General features: G+C 39.2%; 2 protein-coding genes across 12 annotated transcripts in view; one reads left to right on the forward strand and one right to left on the reverse strand.

Moving 5' to 3' along the window:
- Window positions 1-18,021, forward strand: part of Atf3 (Activating transcription factor 3) — a 33,874-nt gene extending 15,853 nt beyond the window's left edge. For 3 of the 11 annotated variants that reach the window (XM_031986182.2, XM_076365617.1, XM_076365616.1), the window contains 5 exons: window positions 2,576-2,783; window positions 4,676-4,885; window positions 13,317-13,576; window positions 13,874-14,010; window positions 14,292-18,021. In XM_031986182.2, coding sequence (XP_031842042.1) covers window positions 13,339-13,576; window positions 13,874-14,010; window positions 14,292-14,726 — 810 coding nt within the window. In that variant the 5' untranslated portion in view covers window positions 2,576-2,783; window positions 4,676-4,885; window positions 13,317-13,338 and the 3' untranslated portion in view covers window positions 14,727-18,021. Of the gene's footprint in view, window positions 1-2,061; window positions 2,205-2,575; window positions 2,784-4,675; window positions 4,886-13,316; window positions 13,577-13,873; window positions 14,011-14,291 lie in introns of those variants that run through there. The other 8 variants (XM_031986175.2, XM_076365619.1, XM_076365620.1 and 5 more) reach the window with 6 other exon arrangements.
- A 57-nt stretch (window positions 18,022-18,078) lies between these two features.
- LOC116431170 (protein transport protein Sec61 subunit gamma) lies at window positions 18,079-19,131 on the reverse strand. Its single transcript, XM_031986245.2, has 4 exons — window positions 18,976-19,131; window positions 18,531-18,637; window positions 18,344-18,446; window positions 18,079-18,262 (listed from the first exon to the last, which is right to left on the reverse strand). The coding sequence occupies exons 2-4, from the start codon at window positions 18,622-18,624 to the stop codon at window positions 18,253-18,255; spliced, it is 207 nt and encodes a 68-aa protein (XP_031842105.1). The 5' UTR covers window positions 18,625-18,637; window positions 18,976-19,131; the 3' UTR covers window positions 18,079-18,252.
- Window positions 19,132-20,487: the final 1,356 nt, after the last annotated feature.

Below are 20,487 nucleotides of genomic sequence, written 5' to 3' on the forward strand. Positions count from 1 at the left end.
ATAGCGTAACAGAAGTTAACCTTTTCGCAATCAGTGACATATATTCATACCATTCTGTATCTTGCGTAAAGAAAATTCAATTACTTTCACGTCTATTTATATTTGAAATCCTGATACATAGTGTGACGTGTTGAAAGTTGGCGAGATTTCTTTCCCGAATTTTACTTACATTTTATGAAGGCGATATGATGCTACTGATTGCTACTGACACAAACGCTAGTCGCGAACGTGTTAACCTTTGCACTCGAAGCTTTTCCTCATTAATATTACCAGCAACTAGAAGCAATTTAAAAAAGAAAGCATATTAACGTATAAATAAATGATACGCGCATGAAAAGAAAAGTCATAGATGCATTTTACTGTTTTTTATCGATTACAGATATAACTGTTATAATACATTTAATGATAAAACTTTACAAGTGTAATGACGAATTTTAAATGGCTCCGGAGTCTTCGAGTTGAAAGAATTAAGTAACGCCAGAGACACTCCCAAGACGTTATCGTATCGCCGCTTCCGAAAACGTTGCCGCGGCACGATCCACAAAGTTGAGGAAAATCGATCGTTCAGTTTTTATCTACTTTCCGTCTGCTTATCTCTCGGAGAACGGTTCCACGAGCTATCTAAAAGCATTAATCCCGCCGCGGCACCAATTATCGAACGGTCGCCGCAGAAGGTTAGGTGTATACACGGCAAAATTTTTATTTATCGGTAATTCGGCGTTTCTGTGGTTGTGCAAACCTACCCGGTCGTTTCGCAAATATCGCGCGTGTGTCCTTTTCATTTCGCGGACGCGGCTCCCGATGAAAGACCGGCTTTCTACCGGCGACCACGGTCCAGACGCGGCCGCCGCAGCACCGGCCTCCGAGGAATTTAAATTTGTAAATTTCCGCGAAGCTCGCCGCGTATTCGAGCTAATATAGTACGCGCAAAATTTATGTAATAGTCGTGTGCCAATAATTGAGAAGTTCTGCAACCATCCGCGCGATGAAATATTGCCCACGGAGCCTCATCGCATTTGGCGATGGAAAGAATCAGGATTTCTTTACATCGAATCGAATCTCCTTGAATGAAGCATTCTTCATTTGATTGGACAGATGTCCACTATCTTACCGCGTGCTCGTTCATAATATTTGTTTGTCCATTCAACCGTGACTTTAACTGCAGAACTTGAATGCAATAATGAAAACATATTGTACCTTCAAAGACTTTCATTAATATCGTACAGAATCGCACATTTATGTCTAATACAGCTGGACTTGCCTAAGACTCGAATCCTATCAATTTTGAATAACGTTTAATAGTAGATTATACCATCTCCCATGCAGAAACTACCGATCTCAGCTACGCGATGATTTATACCCAATATTTCCGTTGTTCCATCCATCTCCCGTACGCAAGCACGCCAAAAGCTTCTCGGAACCCATGTGCATCGTCCAAACAACGGTCCTCGTAAATACAAAACATTTCTGAACGATCAGTACCCGAAAGCAACATCGTCGAAAACGTTTCGATCTTGAGAGCAGCCTGTCCGATAACACTGACGCTCTCGAAAGTCTCGCATCGGAGTCTATCACACGAACAATCGTCTCATTCACGACCTTTAGACTCTGTCTATCCCACTAACAATGTATCCTAGACTCCCTTGTCGATTCTCGGTCTAAACATTTCGGTTTCCGCATCAACAAACTCTGTTTCTCTCTCTCCATCTCTCTCTTTCTCCCTCGCTTTCTTTCTCTTTGTCTGGTTTCGACATTTGCGAAGAAATTCTAGCGTGGACTTCAGGATCTCGTAAAAACGTCGATCGGGGACCGATCTCGTGGGAGTTTGATGGGATCCGTGCGGGGCCAGTTTCTCGGTCGGAGTCGATCGGACTCGATCGGACTCGATCGGACGCGTACGTTGCAGAAACGACAGCCGCAGGAATTAGGCCGCCCACGCTTATGTCGACGACCGTACCGAAAAAGCACGATAAAAGCTTTCTGGCCAGATGGGCACCGGTTGCGCAAGCTCTCTCCCACTCCCGCTCCTCCGTTTTCCTCCCCCCCCCCCCCCCCCCCCCTCTCATTAACCAGGGATTTCCCGCGTTCTAACTGTCACCGCGTGAAACGTGTTCCGTCGGCTCGTCATCGAGGCGCGCGAAAGGGATTGCCATTTTGTTTTGTTCTGATCCAGACGCGATTCGATCGGTGCGCGAGACTTTTGGGTGAGTGGATTTGGGATAGTTTTCAGGTATTTTGATGAGGATTCTTGTTCATTTTTCTGTCACAGCAACTGTTTTACAATATATTTTATGTTCCATGTTTGTTGCTGTGCATGGTAGTATTGGTGTTAATGCTGTAACGTCGGAATATTGTGGTATTCGTGTTATAATACCGCAGTGTTGTGATGTTAATGTTGTAATATTGTAACATTGATAATGTGTTGTTGCAGTAGTGTGATATTAATATTGTGGTATTGAAATATTGTGATATGGCAATATTGTAATACTAACATTCCAACATTAATATTATCACTATTTGAATATCATCAATACGAATATTATCAATATTAATGTTATTACCATTATTAATATAGTAACGTAGACGTGTCATGAGATGAGGAAGATTAACAATCGCTGACTTAGGAACATGTCCGTTCTCCATCCGTTGGTTCCCATCCGAATGGCGGTTGAAGCGGGCAGCAGAAATTCGTCGAAGCGAACCGAGGCGATCCGCGCGGCGAATAGAGGCACCGACCGTGTCAAGCGCGAGTCATAAATACACCAAGCAACGATATATCGAAGGTACATGCCTCTGTGCCCCCCTTTTCCGAAAAAGCGTCGGGACGCCACGAAAATCCCAGCAGCGACGCGATCGTCTTTCGACTCGAGCCACAGCGATCAATCTTTCCGCGATACACCGCGGCCGCGCTCAGAAATTTGAACCGCGATCTAGCAATGGAAACGAGACGATTCAAGTTTTCAGTTCTTTAAGATTTCCAGAATAGTTGAATGCGTTCTTATTCGAAATTATTGGATAAATCGATTTACCGTACACGCGTTAAGATGAAAACTGTGGAATCACTAGATAATGCTGGAACTGCCGACGTATTCAAATTAATGCATACAACTCCTTACAAATAGGAGTAAATAGAAATAGAGGAAATCGTAGAAGTTGTACGAGTCGTACCACTTCATTTGCATCTGAATAATATTACTTTCTCCCTTTCGTTCCTAAAGAATCTACAAACAGCGATCAGCTAACGCAATCTCTGATGCAATAAGTTCAGTGGCAGGTTGTTTTGTTTGTTTATTTCTCCTTGCGTTCAAAGATACTCGAATCCGTCGCTATTTCTCACCCCAAACCCCGACGGCAGTTTCTCGAAGACCTGGAAACAAATGGTTCAGCGAGAAAAATGGAATTACAGCGTGATCCAGGGGACCGCAGATTTCGGATGTATGGAACTTCGAAACTTGTCTATTTGGCCCCGTTTTAATCCAGACCCGAGCCTGCGGTACTTATTCGAGCGGCGACCGTGAAAAAGACAAATCGCGGTTCGAGAATAGGTGGGGATTATCAACGATTTATATCCGTCGCGGAAATTCCGCGTTTCGCGTCGAAAAATCTTACGCGGAGCGGAATCTCGGTGCTCCTCGGACGTTGCCAACAGCTACAAATTCACTAATCTAATTGTTTCAAAAAAGAATGAACGGTTGCACAACCGGCAAGGTCACGAGGAATTCTTGGTCCATGGAAAATGAGAAATTATGTTGGTTCCAATCACTTTGATTTCCTTTTAAATCTATTCGTGATCTATCTCTCACATCATTAACCTATTTCAACGACAGTCTTATTCACGTTAGAGAAACTCGAACGTGTCCAACTAAATTATCAGATAACACGGACGAACAAATAAATTTCGAATGAATTTCAATTCTGCTAACAATACAATTTTATCAATCACTAAACTATGAATCTTTACATTCAAATATTTCAGTGTATAGTTGAGACAACAGAATTACGATGGAAAGTGGTTTTTACACAACAAATGTTATAGAAAACACTATACACTACCAAACTTCTCATGAATCCATAAAGAGTATTAACACTAGAGCAATCGAGCGTTTAACATGATTAATGTTAAATTAACATATTAATTATAAGTACTATAAGGATAACAATTATGAAAGTTGTAGCAATAGATTTTCCCTCGGTTTCTTCATATATTGATTGTAGTATCGAAGTGAAACTATTTTTTAAGTCACATGGGATATCCAACACTTTCAGGTTATCGATAATTACGAAATAAGAAAACTGTCACTTTGACAGGCCCGGTTTCAGTCTTTAGACGTCTAGTCTTCTAGTTCTAGTTTCTAGTTTTGTTAATCGATTTGACCAACGAGTGGCTCGATTACTATTACATTCTCATTCAACGATTCCCCGAATCGTTACATTTCTCCACGATTCCCCTAGAATTGCGAAATAAAAGAACGTAGTCTCGAGCGAATCGGTTTCTCTCTGCTGCCGAATCAATCTCGAATCAACGATCGTATCTAGGACAACCGTGAGAGGGTGTAGAGGGGGCGGGTAGGTCGTCGAAAATTATAAACACCACGCACAGTTTATTTTGCGTCAAGGTGCAACGAAGCTATTCGTAGAGTGGCCGCCTAATAATAATCGTACTTCCGATCCGTAGGGACCGTTCTGCTCGAGGGTATTGTATCGTAGCCGCCATTGCTGCCGCCCGCTTCCTGGGGGCTCGTTCCGTCTTCGAAACGCGAGCCGAATCGGCCCGGTCGCCGCTGCTTTATCGGCCTTTATCTCCGAATAGAAACGTGGCCAGCCGGTCGGGCGAACACAGTGGGCCCCTTGTTTGGCCTTTCGGAGGACTGCCGATGGTCTCAAGGTAATTTTAACGCTAGACGTATAGGTACTCACCGCGATCGGTCAAACGACCGATTTTAAAATTCAACACTAAAACTACCGGACGGTTCAAATTGATCGACAGAGTTTTTATTTTGCGAGTATTTGAATTATGAAGCTGTTTTTGCGAGTGATTTTAAATTGAACTTCCAGAAAAAAGTGGAAATAAGTCGTTCTAGTTGCTTCGTAGTTTTAGTGTTAAACGGATCGGCACTTTATATACACTCATTCCTAAAGTAACTGGTCAAATAGCCGATTATATAACAAAGGGGAACGAATTAAATAAGTTTTTTCAAAATAGAGACAAAATAGAAGACAGAAATTGAAGAATCGATTAATCGGATAATATAATTTTTCTTTGTTAGAGGTATCCTGATATTTTATGATGTAAATGGCTCTTTTAAAAAAATGTGAACCGTCTCTTCTACATTTTTCCTATCATGAAACCTCAGAAGGTTTCGACTGAAACTTATCACATATTTCAACATGTACGGGGACTTTTAACAACCGACTCAAAGGATGGGGACTTTTCGAGACGGAAGTGCTCGCGGACCCCTCGAACCAATACGTTCGCACTCAAGTGGATCGAGGTTGGGAGTAAACTGGAATTTTCTTCTCGTTGACACTCTTAACGAGTTTGTTAACGTTATCGGCATTTTGAGAGATGTAGCTTGGTGAAAGACGAATGCCACTAGAGTTTACGTTTTCGGTTTCGTGCAGTTTGGAATGAATCGATGATACTTGAACACTTTCAGCGAAGTTTATGGTATGTTCATATAATGTGGGATTATTGAACCCTCTTTTTATATTGAATATTGTTAATTGAAAGATTCTACCGTGAAAAAGGAGATTTTTTAGGTTCAATTTCTCTTCCGTTAGTTCTAAATCGCAACAATGGTTGAACGACACTATATTACAGGATATCGCCGATTTCCTAAGTACTCCAGTAAATTCTAAATAATTAAAAAACTCTCGTTCTTCTTAAAAAATATCGCCTCATTACTACACATATTACAAACAAACACCATTCGTTCATTACAAATCTTATTAAATTTACTTAGAATGTTTGGTTCCGAAAAAACCAAAGTCTCGTATTCCTTCAATTTCTTATTGTTGAAGCAACATTTCCACGATCGTTATGTGCAAGATGTTTTCAAAGTATGAATGAGAAATCACACGTTCGACAGAACTCGACGAAAGAATGAAAGAAATGAAAGAACCGTTGATTTCGTGAAAATAATTCGCGAGGGCTCGAAAGCCTCGGGCCGAGGATCTTTCAGCGAGAGATCCGGCGAATACCGAAGCGTTCGTGGCATACATCAAAATCAAACGGTTTCTATTTATACGTTTAACAGCGTGCAGCGGCGACGGGTTCGATCGGACACCTGTTCCCATTCAAACAAACCCGATCCGCCGATTATTATTTCAATCTGTTGCACCGCATCCCCCCCCAGCTTTACATAATCACGCTGATTACACGATCGCGCGGTGTATTGCACCTTATCGACGTTGCACAGATTATTTTTCCCTAACCTCTCCAGACGAACTGTATAATTTTCTACGATTTTTCGACCCAGTTCCGCATCTACATTCTTCGAGCCGAGGTCACGAATTGTCTTCTTTTTGTTCCCTTTCAAACGTTCCTGCTTCAACCCCCACGATAAATCTCCCTGTATTTATACTGCAAACAAGAAATTAAAAATACGTGGACAGGAAGAGACGTAGTGGAGATTCTTGAGAGAAAATCGAAGAACTTGAATCGATTATCTTCGAATGTCGTGGGTTTATAGGCATTTTTATCTCATTGCAAAAAATAGTCGAATTCCTGGGGTAACTTGGAACCAGAAAATGAATCTTTAAATTTGAAATTCGCTGGACAGTACGGAATTTTGTTTTCAACTTTCGATAGCTTGAAGTGTTCGTTTTCCTACCTTCGATGAAGGGTTTTAAATTTAACTATCGATCGTTCATCGTTATCTCAGTTTACCTCAAAGGACGAATTAAAGTAGGAAGAATGTAATTTTTAACTGAAGTGCTGGAGAAAATGGGAAATTTAAGTAAAAATTTCGTTTCATTGAATCATGAATTATATCTTTCGCTTGACTTCTTTGTGAATAATAACATAACAATATAATAGAAACGTCGTATTACAAATTAAAGCGACAACACGTTCTAACCAACCTAATATTTATCAATTCGTCCTCTTCCAAATCCACATTATTTTTAAAATCCATATATATTAAAGAAAAATTTAATTTCGAAAATATGAACTTCATTAAATTATGAATTTTATCTTTCTCTTGATTTCTTTGTAAATACAACAATATAACACCGTATCGCAAAATAAAGCGACAACACTTTCCAAGCAACCTAATATTTATCAATTCGTCCCCTACAAAATCCATCTTTAACCTTTTGCACTCGATAGGCGACCCCCAGTCGCCAGATGAATTTATACAGTAAAATTACAAACTTTTGTATTTACCATTAACCTTTGTATACTGCACGAATACGTAAGTTATTGAAAGAAAATAGTTTTGTTCCCTAATTTATGTGTAATTTCTTGATAAATTACTTTTAAAGGATCTTGTCTACATCAGATTGGAAAGTATTGAATATTTCAAGTGAAAAACTTTCGAGTGCAAAAGATTAAAACTAACACATCCTCTATAATCCCCCAGAGTAGTGGCAGATTTTTTCGACGCCTCGTTTTGCGATTTTGTTTCCCGCGGCCGGCTATTTTCGTAGCTCAATTTCAAAATCTAAACGTTCTTCCTCCTTCCGCCCGGTGGCCTCGATTCGCTAGATTCCTCCGGCTATCCTCTCTCGGCCGTCTTCCCGTTTAATCAGCGGGGATAAACACGCGAGCGAGACAATGACAGAGGGAAATGGGGGACGGTGAATTTGTTTGCGCTCGAAGGGGAAAACGGTGTCGCCTCCGGCCGCAGAACGTTTATACCGATTCTGTTGACTTTGCAATCATATTATGCCCGGCGATCGATTTATTTGTTATTCCTTCCGCCGATTCCGCTCGAATAATACGTATACGAACATTCGCGGCCCGAATGAAATCGAATAGGCTGCTAGATGTGTATTCTTTTATGCGGAGCCAAGGAAAATATCTCGCTCCACCGGTTGAACGATGAATTATCGGCCCCCTTATCTTCATTCACGTTTGTTTCGCTGTTGATAATTGAGCCGCGAATGATTCATCGAGAGTTAACTGAAATTTGGGAACGTTATTCGAGAGATATCATTGATGTTTGTTTTATTCAATAAGGCGAGTTGATTCGTCCTTTTCCCGTTCGCGATCTTATTTGTTCGAAGGAAAAGTGTTCTGTTAGGGTATCTTCAATTAAGAAAACTGAAATTATGTAACACGTTGACTTCCACGAAAGACATCAGCGTTTTATGTATCACTTATTCTTTCTCGAGGAAAGATATAGAGGAAAAATGATTATTTTCTATTGCGATTGCTATGTTACAGTATTATCTAGCTATTTACGCTACTGAACAGTTTTATTCGACATTAGTTATCTTATAAACTACAATTATTTACTTGTAATTTGGAAGCTCCATCGTGGCAGTCAACGTATTAACACTAGGTTTACGGAACCCGTCAATTTGACGCGCATCGAATTTTATAATTATTTGATAAATGTTTACGTTGATTTTTATTGATGAAATTGCACGTATACCTCACTTGATTGTGTATTTTCGACACCCTAATTTCTGAGATCTAAATCAACGTACATCAATTGTTTAGCGGCAATAGAATTAAGACATTTCAATGAGAAGAATGGTTTTTCGAGAAAAAAGAGGAATTAAATAGTAATTGACTAATTAATTCGTTCTTTTCATATCTTAACTTTATGTATCCGTTCCTGTAAAGCCATTGGAGATATCAAAACCCAATTGTAATCGCACTTTTCTTGCGGTCTGATAAAATGAGTGATACGCAAGGTTGCCTGCATATTCGTTCGTTAGAAACGCGATTTTTATGTTAAATAATGTATCGTAAGTATTAAATATCTCTCCGAGAAGTTATATTCCTGTAAACAAGAGATAATTATAAATGTCAATGTTCACATAAGAGACGTCAGAATACACGTGAAAAATGTCTCAAGCGTTCAGTAAGAAAACGTTGCATAAAAGTCGGTGAATTCGGTATTGATGATATTAGAAGGTTATCCACACACGCGTTATCTGCGATCGATGATAGATCGTCGATGTGTGGTGGGAAAGATGAAGGAAAGTTTGCCCGTAGGACGTAACAACACGCGTGTCATTCGAGGAATCGATTATTTTCAATGTTATAATTCTCGTGGAATAGAAGACTAACTGGGTCCATAAATATTCCATTCGCAGCGACAATGGTCGCCTAATGTTCGGTATAAACGGGTTAATCCGCTCGTTTCCAGCACGCAATAAATTAGTCAAACGATAATCGCGATGGGGGGTCGCGTATCCCTTTCGAAAATTTAAATATCAATAGCCGATAATCGTGCCCGCGGCCGGAGGAGTCTTGCGTCAAGCTCAATAACTCTTTTCACGAAGCGTCTTTCTGCTTACGAAGACGACACGAACGCGTTCCATCGAGATTAAGGGGAAATTTTACGAACGTTAACGTTCGGAAACGCAAAACTCCTTTCGCATCGATCTAATTCTGTCTCGGTTAACATTGGCTGCAGGACAAGATAGAGACAAGCTTGTCTCTAGCTTCAATTAGGTTAATATTGAAGAAACATCGATGTAACAAAAATCAGCGACCCTTTAGCGCCAGGTTAAAATTAAACTAGGTTAAAATTGGCCCGCAGAACAAACAAAACAGTAAGCTCCGTCCCCACGGAAGCTAGGTCAAACTAAAAAAATGTTTTTTATAAAATTATATCCTAGCCTGTGTCAATCTAAGACAATTTATCCAACGATTTCCCAGAAAATCATCCGTATTTTTTCAATAACAGTCAAGGTCATTTCAGTCCATTTCCGATTTCTTCTTCCGCAATTATTAAAAGCCAAACACACTTCTCTAAGGAATCACCGAAGAAAGTGATTCACCGGTACCGAAATCGAAATACAAGCCCACCGTCTCAATAAACATACTCGCACAGTCTCCACGCGAAAATTCAAGACAGCCAAGTCGCCTATTCGTTAGTCCTAGCGTCGCAGCGCGGGACTCTCGACGATCTGCGCGTGCAACGGTCAAAGGCGATCACGTCGGGAGGATCCGGTATGGTGGGGGACCGCTAAAAGCTTGTCAATTCTCGTCAGAAATACGTTCCGCTGTTCTCTCTTGCCGGGTGCGTCTTCTGTGTCCTCTAAAAAGAAACTGTGCGTGTCCTCCAGCAAGCTAGAGCCGGCCGGCTTGTTTTCGGCCGTCGAATTCTTCGGCTCGCGGCACCGCAGCTTGTTGCCCAACCTCGTCCTCCTCCTCCCCAGCTCGGGAGGACCTCTTTCTCTCCTTCTCCAACGTAGCTGGCTGCCAGTTCCTCTGGTGTACACCGATCTACCTGTACCTGTGTTCGAAACACGGTGACGCGCGTGCACACGCGGCAGAGGCTGCTCGCGCGTTTCGTAAGAATTTTATCGTTCCGTATTCGGAGCCTAATGCCCTTGCAACTCCTCCTTCGTAGCCTTCTATGGTTCCTCCTTCTGCTCCTTGCGCACCTCCACCTCCACCGCCTCTTTCACCGATCTCCTCTCCGCGCCAGCGCGCCCCGGAGGACCGTCGCGTTCTCGTGGGCCGGTTACACTTTCCACCGACACACACGGTGAAGCTGCGGAGAAGAAAAAAACTGACTTCCGAGGACCGGATCCGAACGGGCCGCGACAAGGGCCCCACCGTCGAACCCATACCCACTGACCTATATGCCGGGAAAATGCCTCCGCTCGCGTCTTCCGAGACTTCGGGACGATCGGTGATCGGGATCGCGATTTTTCGGATTTCTATTGTTTCCTGCGGTTTCGGTGGTCCAGTGGTTTGGAATAATGGTCTAACTTGATTTTTGAGTTCTTGGGGAAACGGAATATTTTCTGAAATCGTCTTGGGTTGATCACTGGATATATTTGACGTTTTTTGATGAGATAGAAAGGGTACTTTTTTGGAACCGATCGAAGAGACACGTGAATTTCAATGTTCCCAATGTTGATGCATCGTACAAGGTTTAATATCGAATATCGAACTTCGTAATTTCTTAATTTTCACATTATATTAATAATTGATGATAGTTAATATTATTAATGGCGTTGTGAAGTTCGTATTAACGATGAATGACACGGTAACAAAGACATCTCGATTCTCGTGGGTTCGTATTTTTGCTTTTGGCTTCTGTATTTAAAGGAAAATTATGAACCTTTTCTGCAACATATCAGAAGCAGAGACACCGAGATGTCTATTAATAGGTTTCCGGTAGATAACACGGTCGAATAAGGAAGACAGTGTTTGCATTCCTTGTTCATAGGAAATGCATAGGAAATCTGTGTCCTACCTCGGAATAGAATTCCGTGAATTTCCTTCCGTGCTTAGTTTGGTTAGTGGAAGTGGTTAGTGGAAGTTTGCCGTTTATAGGAACACTATCAAATGTTGGCACCTTGAAATTGATCGGTTGTTTTGGTACCGGCAGTGTCGTTGAACCAGTGGTAAACACTCCGCGGTCCTCGGTGATGAACGAAGGCCGGTTTCACTCCGCGGGATCGATAAGGATCTCCAGCTTCCGGTTACGTTATCAGAATGCCGCGATTCAGGCTGAGTTCCTCTTTGTTCCGCCGTGTATCAAGGACGTATCAATGGGCTTCGCGTTCCCGAGAAAGGAGAACGTGTAATAAAGGGAACGTGGCGGTTGTACGAAAAAAATAGAGGTTGCAGAACAACAAAAGGCCACTTGGAAATGAAGAAGGTTGGCTGCGTCAGTTTGCGTTCCCATGTTGCGCTTAATCGAGACCGGTAAATCACGGAGATCGGATCAGATCCGCGAACCATTTTTATTTTTTCGAACCGATTAACCCTTTGCGAACAAGGACTGTTTAAAGAATTCAAAACTTTCGGCGGAGGAAATTGAATTACGTGTGTAACTCTTAAATTCTAGAGAAGAAGAAAATTGATGATAAATTTATTATTAATAAGAAGAGGAATTAACGTTAAACGTGACATTAAAATTAATATTTAAAAAAAAGAGGAATTAATATTGAATGTAATATTAATTTAAAAATATGAAGAAGTGAATGAGAATTAATATAGTGCACCTGATACTCTTGTTATGTGATTAATTAAAATACTTGTTTGCACCCTCGTGTTCTAAATACGAGAGTCTGCTGTCACCATTACGACGACGTCCGTTCTCAAAGGATTAATCTCGCGAGCAAGAAGCATGAAGGTGCATTCTTTTCTGCGTGAACGCGATTCTGTGAACGCGTTTCATCGCGATAAGTGTTTCAACCGTCTAGTTAAACCGCAACCGAGAATGTCGCGCGCCTATCAGCGACCGGCGCCCAAAAATCCCCGAGAACTGCAGATATACCGTGGCCGCAGGCTGCCGAGGTTTCGTTTATCAACGAGAATTGCTTCGACAGTAACAACATCCACTTTAGATATTCCTCCGCAGATAAACCGGGTAATTGCAAATAACCAGTGGACACCAGACGTGTTCGGTGTCTCGGGAATAATAATAACTGGAAGTAACTCTCCTTCTGGTAGAGGATCTCACAGCCGCCATATTGTCGTCTGCGCGCCACCGTATCTATACGCATTGTATCGTCATTGGACGATCTTTTATCACCAACTCAAATTGTTGATTTGTGTTAATCTCGTTGAAGAAATGTTCTATAACTTTTCCTTTTTATTTTTAATACAAATTTTTATCTGACTCCAATGAACCTTTTGTATATCGTCAGCTGAAGTGTTGAATAATAAGAGTTCTGTAAGACAGTTCAGCCTAGGTCTACTTGTTTTTTGTGCGAATATTTTGAAACGGTCTTCTTAGATCGTATATTTTTAAATCAATTGCCAGAAAACTGAGAAATCGTCTGAAGTTCCGAAAAACTCGGGTCCGAATAGTGTCACCGGCGCGGCGTCTAAAATTTAACTCTTAACAACCCGCTATAATTCTTGCACAGTGACTGATCGGCACTCGGTATTATATGAAAATACTACATTAAAATATATAAACTAGGTAATTTATCGCTATTATATTACACAAATCACAAATGTTATTTATTTAGGGAAGCGAATCACGCAAGTAAAGAAATTTGAAAATATGTCCGTTGGACGCTGCTAGGTTGTTAAGGGTTAACCGGATGCTACCATCGGCGGAAGATAAATGACAGTCGGCGCGAAAGGCACGAAAACACGAAATGAACACGAACAAAGGATCCCGGACAGTCTGATTTACTGACGCTCCTCTCTGTTCTTGTTCCAGGTTAAATGGTAATTAACCGACCATGTACAACCTGAACGTGAACGTGAATCCTAATCCAGCGGCTGCCGCGGGTCTTCTCGGTGTCGCGGCGGCCGAGGTCACGCCAAGGACACCGGAAATCGTAAACTCCCTAATCGCCATGACCAATCCCTTCGAGGATTACACGAGCGAGAAGAGCAGGGACCGTACGGACTCGATTAGCAGTGGTGAGCCGAGCCCACCGAGCGTTCAGCACACCTGTAGTCAGCTCATTAAAGAAGGTACCCATCCAGTGGTGGCCTTGATATCCTACCGGGTCGCGGACTCTCATTTCTTATGTCCTCTCTCGAATCCGCCGCGACTCCAAGGCCGTCTCAGCCTTGCCCGTGCCTAATTTCGCTCTCTAAAACATCCTCTATCCGCTGGAGGGTCGAGTTCAGCTCGGTCGTGGTCCAGGCTGATCCAACTTGTTTCGTTTATTCGAATTTCCGGAACGATTTCCTTGAGCAACAGTCGTGTGTCAGTATCTACATGAGTCCCACAACCGCAGATCGTTTAAACAACGTGAATAATTTCAGGATTGAAGCTGACGCTGCAAACGAAGAGGCGGGCGAACGGGAGCGGAGATGACAGCAAGAAGAGGACGAAAAAGGAGGACGGAAGCGCGGACGACGAAGAGGAGGACGATTCGCCCAACAACCACAGCCGCACTGGAGTAAGAATCTCTCGCATACTGGTTCTCGTTTAAACGGTTAGACCTTGAAGAGATCTAACGATCTAACTCGATGACATGGTGTGTTAGACTCCTTTCTGTCGAGTGTTCGTTGTTTAGAGGCAACGCAGATGTTTCAGGTTTTAATTTTAGGTGATTTACCCTGAAAGTATATTTTGTAGTAACTAGTCTAGCTTGCTCGATTGAATATTCTCTAGTAATTAGTGGTATTAAACCTTGGTTGACTTAGCAACGTTGTTATAAGTAGCTTGAAATGCTTTCAGTTGACACCGGAGGATGAGGAAAGGCGCCGAAGAAGACGCGAGAGAAACAAAATCGCCGCGACCAAGTGTCGGTTAAAGAAGCGTGAGAAGACGGTGATCCTGGTACAGGAGTCCGAGATCTTAGAGACGCAGAACCACGACCTCAAGTCCCAGATCCAGGAGCTGGAAACGCAGAGGCGTAGGCTGGTAGATATGCTGAGCCTTCATGGGCCAACCTGCCTGAAGCAGGGCGGCACGGACACCTCGTATCAACAGTTCGCGGAACCCCTGCATCTACCCAGTTACCAGGAGAACTTTGTACATCCCCCCCCTGCGTTGAACCAGCCACAGAACTGCGTGACAGAGTATCCGGTGAAGGTGGAGGATTACGAAGGTGACTTCTACAGGCAGGAGAGTCCGTACGTGCCAACCTCGGATGCCGGTTGCACGGTGTAGTAGCTTTATTCGTTACAAGTAATCCCTGCTGCGCCATTTTGGGGAGCAATCTCTGTGGAGATCCGGTTTACCGGCTGGAGAAACTGCGCTAGTGTCTTTGCCAGCTGGTCCAACAGAGAAGAAGAGAAAGCAAGCATTCCAAGAAGATGTCGGTGAATAAGAATGTCGATAGTGCAACAGATGAGGTTCAGAATTGGCCTAAAATCTTATGGGAGTTACGTGTAACACACAAGTACTCTTGTCTCACCGTCTGTGATTAACAGCGATGTCATTGATAATCATGTTCAAGATAACCATTGCAATTGTTAAAAATGATATTATGCGTTTAAGAAATGATAGATGAAAGAGAATATTTCTTGAGTGTTTTCATTGCGCAACGCAACAGTACTGTAGACATTAGGTTTATCCTGTACTTCATCTTTAGTGGCAGCCAACTATGTTCAGAATATGTTCAGAGAGTGTCATGAATGTCATCCTTGTTGGGTCTCCCTTGTCGCTCCCGGTAAATCAGATTCTCCTGGATCTCCTTCCCTCCTCCGTTAGTTGCAAGTCTGTAGCTCATAAGTTGTTTATTATACCATAATTGCGCGCTCCTATGTCTTCTTTTCCGGTACCTTCGCCACTTTCTTTGTTCATTTTCCTGCTCACCTTCTATCTTCTTCTTCCTTTTCTTCGCCTTAAAATTTCTTCTTTCTTTTTTTAACCTGCCCCCTTATACTCAAAACGTTCAACGTAGAACGCTTAAAGACATTCCTTGAAAGTAACCCTTTCTTGAAAGTAAGTAACCAATTCCTTCAACATAAGTACTGTGACATTCTAAGGTATAATTAATATTATGGATAAACGTAAGATAGAAACGGATTGCCTTTGCAGTGCTGAGGAAACAATGATCTGTTGGTGTTAAGTGTTTATATGTGCCCGGTAGAAAATATTGAACTGCTCTACATTATATCCACACATGAATATAGAAGGAATAAATTGAATTACCAGTGAGTACCATGAGTCATTACTATAAGTGATCGGTTAAGAATCACGAAATTCAAAATCAAAGTAGATTAAAGAAGAGAATCATTGCAAAGACATTCCGTTGCTTTAAGTTAGAATCGAGAGAGCCTGTATTAAATCGCAATGCGTTATTTTTTATGTGACCATTTCTCGATTCACCAGTGAGAGAAAGTATATAACTCAGCATGTAAGTCTTCTGATATTGATTGTGACTATCATATTGTGACGCGACTGCGAGACGCGTTCAAAGGATACTTATAATTATACGAATAATCGAATGATATTTAATATTATGTACATGTGCATATTTTATACAGATATATATGTTATATATATATATATAAATATATATAGATATATACATAAATATATTTACACTCGCAGACACGCACATATATATAGATACGCGAGCGTCATTAACAGTTAATGAACAGTTAATTACATGACTATTAAATGTTTCATTAATATGACATGAGCCGAACGACATACCTCAACTTTATTGTGGGTAGTTACCCTCCCTCTGTGCGTTTGCCTTGTAATTTCACTCCCAGGTTGTTTAGTGCTGCCTACGTAATATGTAGACTGTAGACGTTTAAGGAAATTCATATTTCATTCACAATGTATTAGGAACTCAATCGCAGATAAGGGAAGGGCTTTATTAAATTTTGGAAACACGTAAACGCTTACAGTCTATCAACTCTGCCCTGTAACTCTGATCATGTAATTGTTGAAATTTTAATTGTCGATTCACGCAGTGTGTACATTGAGTGACAGTGATATGCAAGGGAATGCCAAAGAACCATCAGAAACATTGATCAGTGTGTACAGAATGAGGAATTATATTTTTTTCATTTTAATATGCTATTATTAATCTAGGGATCAGCAAACGCACTCTGGGGCTACGCTTAAGCGTTCTTGCAATTTACGAGAGTTAGTTTAATAGTGAAACGCTTCGAGTCCACGGACTAAAATGCTTTTCATCGTCGGAATGTTACCGCCAATTGATCTAACGAAGAAGATTTTTCTTGCACTTCGTCAGACGGAAGTGAGACAAAGTCTTCCTCTTATTGTTCTTCTTCACAGTATGCGATTTAAAAGATTAGCCCATCTATACTTGATGAACCTGTATGATGTCTATTCATCAAAATTGTTGAGTAAATACATTTAATATATTTACAGAAATATTTTCGAAGAGGATATGTACAAAATCTCATAATGATGAGGACACATAACGTATCTAGCTTCAAAGATGACAAAAATAATGACAAAATTTCATTCACGAATTTTTTTATTATAAATATTCTATTATCTTGTCGTTCTAAGTAAAAAATAATTTTCTAAAGTTATGTTCGTATATCTTAATATCTATTATATAAAAGTAGAAAGTATTAAATGGGTTAGTCATCCGAGAATGTTAAGTATATTTGTAAATGTGCAGGACAAACGTCAACACGTAACAGTCACACACGTGTGGTGCTACATATATTATATATTTGCTTTTTTATATAAATTTTATTAAGTTGCCTGAAGAGAGTATTTAATAGTTTAATACACATGTTAAGCGTGTAATATCGAGGTCTATTTACTAATGCAATGAGTTCGAGAAGTAATACTATCAAACATATTTTCAAATAGAGCTTCTATTTATATGAATCTTCTTTTAATGAACAATTTTTAAGAGTGAAAAACAGCAAACGTTTGATTAATGTTGCCGACAAATTGAAAGGATTAAATAGTATTGGATCTGTAACAAATTTATTATAAGCACTCGTGTTCAATCATTTCTCACATATAATGTGCAGACTGTTAGAAAGTATTGCATTTTATAATTAAACAAAAATATTCCGATCACGTTTGCAGCATACACTTATCAAGAGTCATGGATAAAACGGACAATTCTTATAAAAGTTTAGAATATATTTTGATAATTATGTTTGCTATTCAATACATACTGCCATTATTAAAATCCCAGATCCTGTTACTTGCAGTATCTGGCTCATAAGTTCATTGTTTTATTAGTAAAATGTATTGAAAAGTCTTTCTAGGAGATAAGTGCAGAGTAATTTTAATAACAAATTAGCAAACAGTGTAAGATTCTATTTGTCATAACAAAATCGTACTATTGTGTCTTTTATTACTGAGTACCTGGCCATGGTTTTCCATGCGACAGCTGTTTTTCCTTAGGAGAAATGCATTGAGTTAAAACTAGAAAAATGGCTGACAAAATTATATCATTGTAACCTAAGGAAAAATTTTATTCTTTAAATAAAAGTGCCTTCAATACTAATAATCTGTTATTTGTTTCATACCAATTTATGAGGTTCTAAGTAAATAATAAAACAACCTCTTATGATACACTTATTTTATTATAAAATTCATTATTATACACACACACATTCGCATACATTAATCACAATCATTTCAAAACAGAATACAATTTATTTTATAAATAAAGATACATGATGAGGAGGATGAGGAGAATAGCCTTATTAAACCTTAATTGTATCTATTTGATATGGATTTATGAACCCCTGTAAGATGAAAAGAGTCATTTAAGTAGAATCTATTCTAAACAATAATTGAATACAAAAAAAGTCAACAAATATACTTACACAATGATATTGTTAATTGGAATATGAATTAGTTTAACAAAGAATCCTATAAAGCCCATTATACAAAAACCAATGGCTGTGGCCAGAGCAATTTTCTGAAACTCTGAGAAAGATTGTACGATCAAACATAGCTTCTAGGTAATTCTGTAATAAAATTAATACATTACTGTAAAATGTGGAACCTTACCTTTGCGGTCAGGCTTTGTGCATCGTTTGACAAGACGAATACTGTCTTTAGCAAACTGGCGGCCAGGTTCAGTAAGCTTCTTCATTTGATCCATGATGCTTGTAAGACTGAAAACAAAATAAGTTGGATCTGTGTAATTTAAATTAATTTGAGTATGCTTACAAGTAAATTTATTATTAGAACGTTTGAATATAACCAATGCAGACGCTTTATGAACAGTGTGCAAAATGTACGTGTCACATATGTTTTTATAATTATAGAAAATCGCACGAGTTATATTGTGTGGATATTTTAGTTGCATTTAATGAAATGTTAATACGTAATTTTAAACCGATTAATTATACAAAATAATTTACAGGTTATAAAGAATATTGATTTTCTTATGGTTACTTTATGATTTTTAACTTAATTTACAATAAATAGTTGATAAAACTCAAATACTCACGATACGTTCGACCGAGTAACGTTTCACAAAGCGTTTGACGTACGAACTGCTGCACTCGTCAAGATTCGAGGCGCTACGTGGACACTGTGCTGTAAGAACGTCATTTCCTGACCACTGACGTTGGAATTACGGCATCGTAGCGGGAAGGCAATACCACTTCAAAATCGTGAGAAAAGTTCAATCGAAACAATAAAATTAAAAACCTAACATATTATATAAAAACTGTACTAGAGAGAAATTATTGTATATTTAAACACATTTGTAGAGTGTGAATGATTTTTGTCTTCATAAATTATATTAACAAAAAATGATGAAACAAATTGTCTTACAATTATTATATTACAATATTTGTTCAACAATAAACATTAATAGTACCTTGTTGAAAATTAACAAATAAATAATGAAAAGAAAATAAGTACTTATGCAATGGATAATTTAAATAAACCAAAATTATAGTTTAACATGTTTGTTTGGGGCTTCCATTAACATTCTGTGTTCCTAATAAATTGCGAGCAAATCTACTAGGACTACATAACTAAAATTATTATCACAGTTCGTCTAATCTTTATCTAAAATCTCCACTATCATTCTGTATTCTTAATAAATACTCATTTGACTTTTGACAGGAACGCATAACCAAAGTGCATTACCATTCTTTCACATTTCTCATCTTTATTTAAAACCTCTATAACTGTTCTCTGTTCCTAGTAAAACCAGAGCACATTTAACGAAAGTGCATAACTGAAAAGCATAACACAACAGTATTTTTAATAAATTAATGCAATATACAGTGATTTAATATTGCAAATTTCAACTTTTAAATTGACTGTTTCAACGTTTTTTCCAAATTGTAAAATTTAAATGCATTTATTCTATTTTCCTTTTTTTTGTTATTTGAATAGAAAGTACAAAAACTGAATATTGTTTACTTACACATCTTATATTATATTTAACTATTGTACAATGTAGTAATCCTTGTATGTAATTAAGAAGAAGATTAAAACTGTATTATAAAAGAAATTATAGAGATAGTATAAAACTGAAGGAACCATAGAGATGAAGTAAAATCAATAGGTATAAAGGAAAAAGTGGTAGGAGTTGAATACACAGAGTGAACGGTAAAAATTATGAAAAAAAGTTTAATTTATTAATTAAATTAAATCATTTGAAGTCTGGACACAAAATTCTATACGTACAACATCTACGTATACTCTAAATCTGTGGCTAAAGTGCACGACTTTACCTTAAGTTTATTTCCAATTCTCACCGTTATTAGCGCTTTCTACATCTATACTCTGTTGGTAATGTAGAAAGCGATCCGACAATGCTAATGGCACTAACAACAGATAGAACAAACCAGCATGCAATGTAAATTTTTATCCCATGGCCAGGTGTTACGTGATCACATTATCATTTTCATATCACTTGCAATCTTATCAACAGAGTACATATAAATACGAATAAATAAATAGAAAAACATGTTCTTTTGTATTTCTTTGCCGCAATATTAAA

Source organism: Nomia melanderi, chromosome 3 (genome assembly GCF_051020985.1).
Source record: "Nomia melanderi isolate GNS246 chromosome 3, iyNomMela1, whole genome shotgun sequence".
Lineage (NCBI taxonomy): Eukaryota > Metazoa > Arthropoda > Insecta > Hymenoptera > Halictidae > Nomia > Nomia melanderi.

Bases quoted from the DNA above. Each gene is read 5' to 3' on its own strand.
- LOC116431170 (XM_031986245.2), bottom strand. From the start codon at position 18,624: ATGGATCAAATGAAGAAGCTTACTGAACCTGGCCGCCAGTTTGCTAAA. The intron at 18,447-18,530 runs GTAAGGTTCCAC...AATCTTTCTCAG, and splicing joins CACAAAGCCTGACCGCAAAG to AGTTTCAGAAAATTGCTCTG.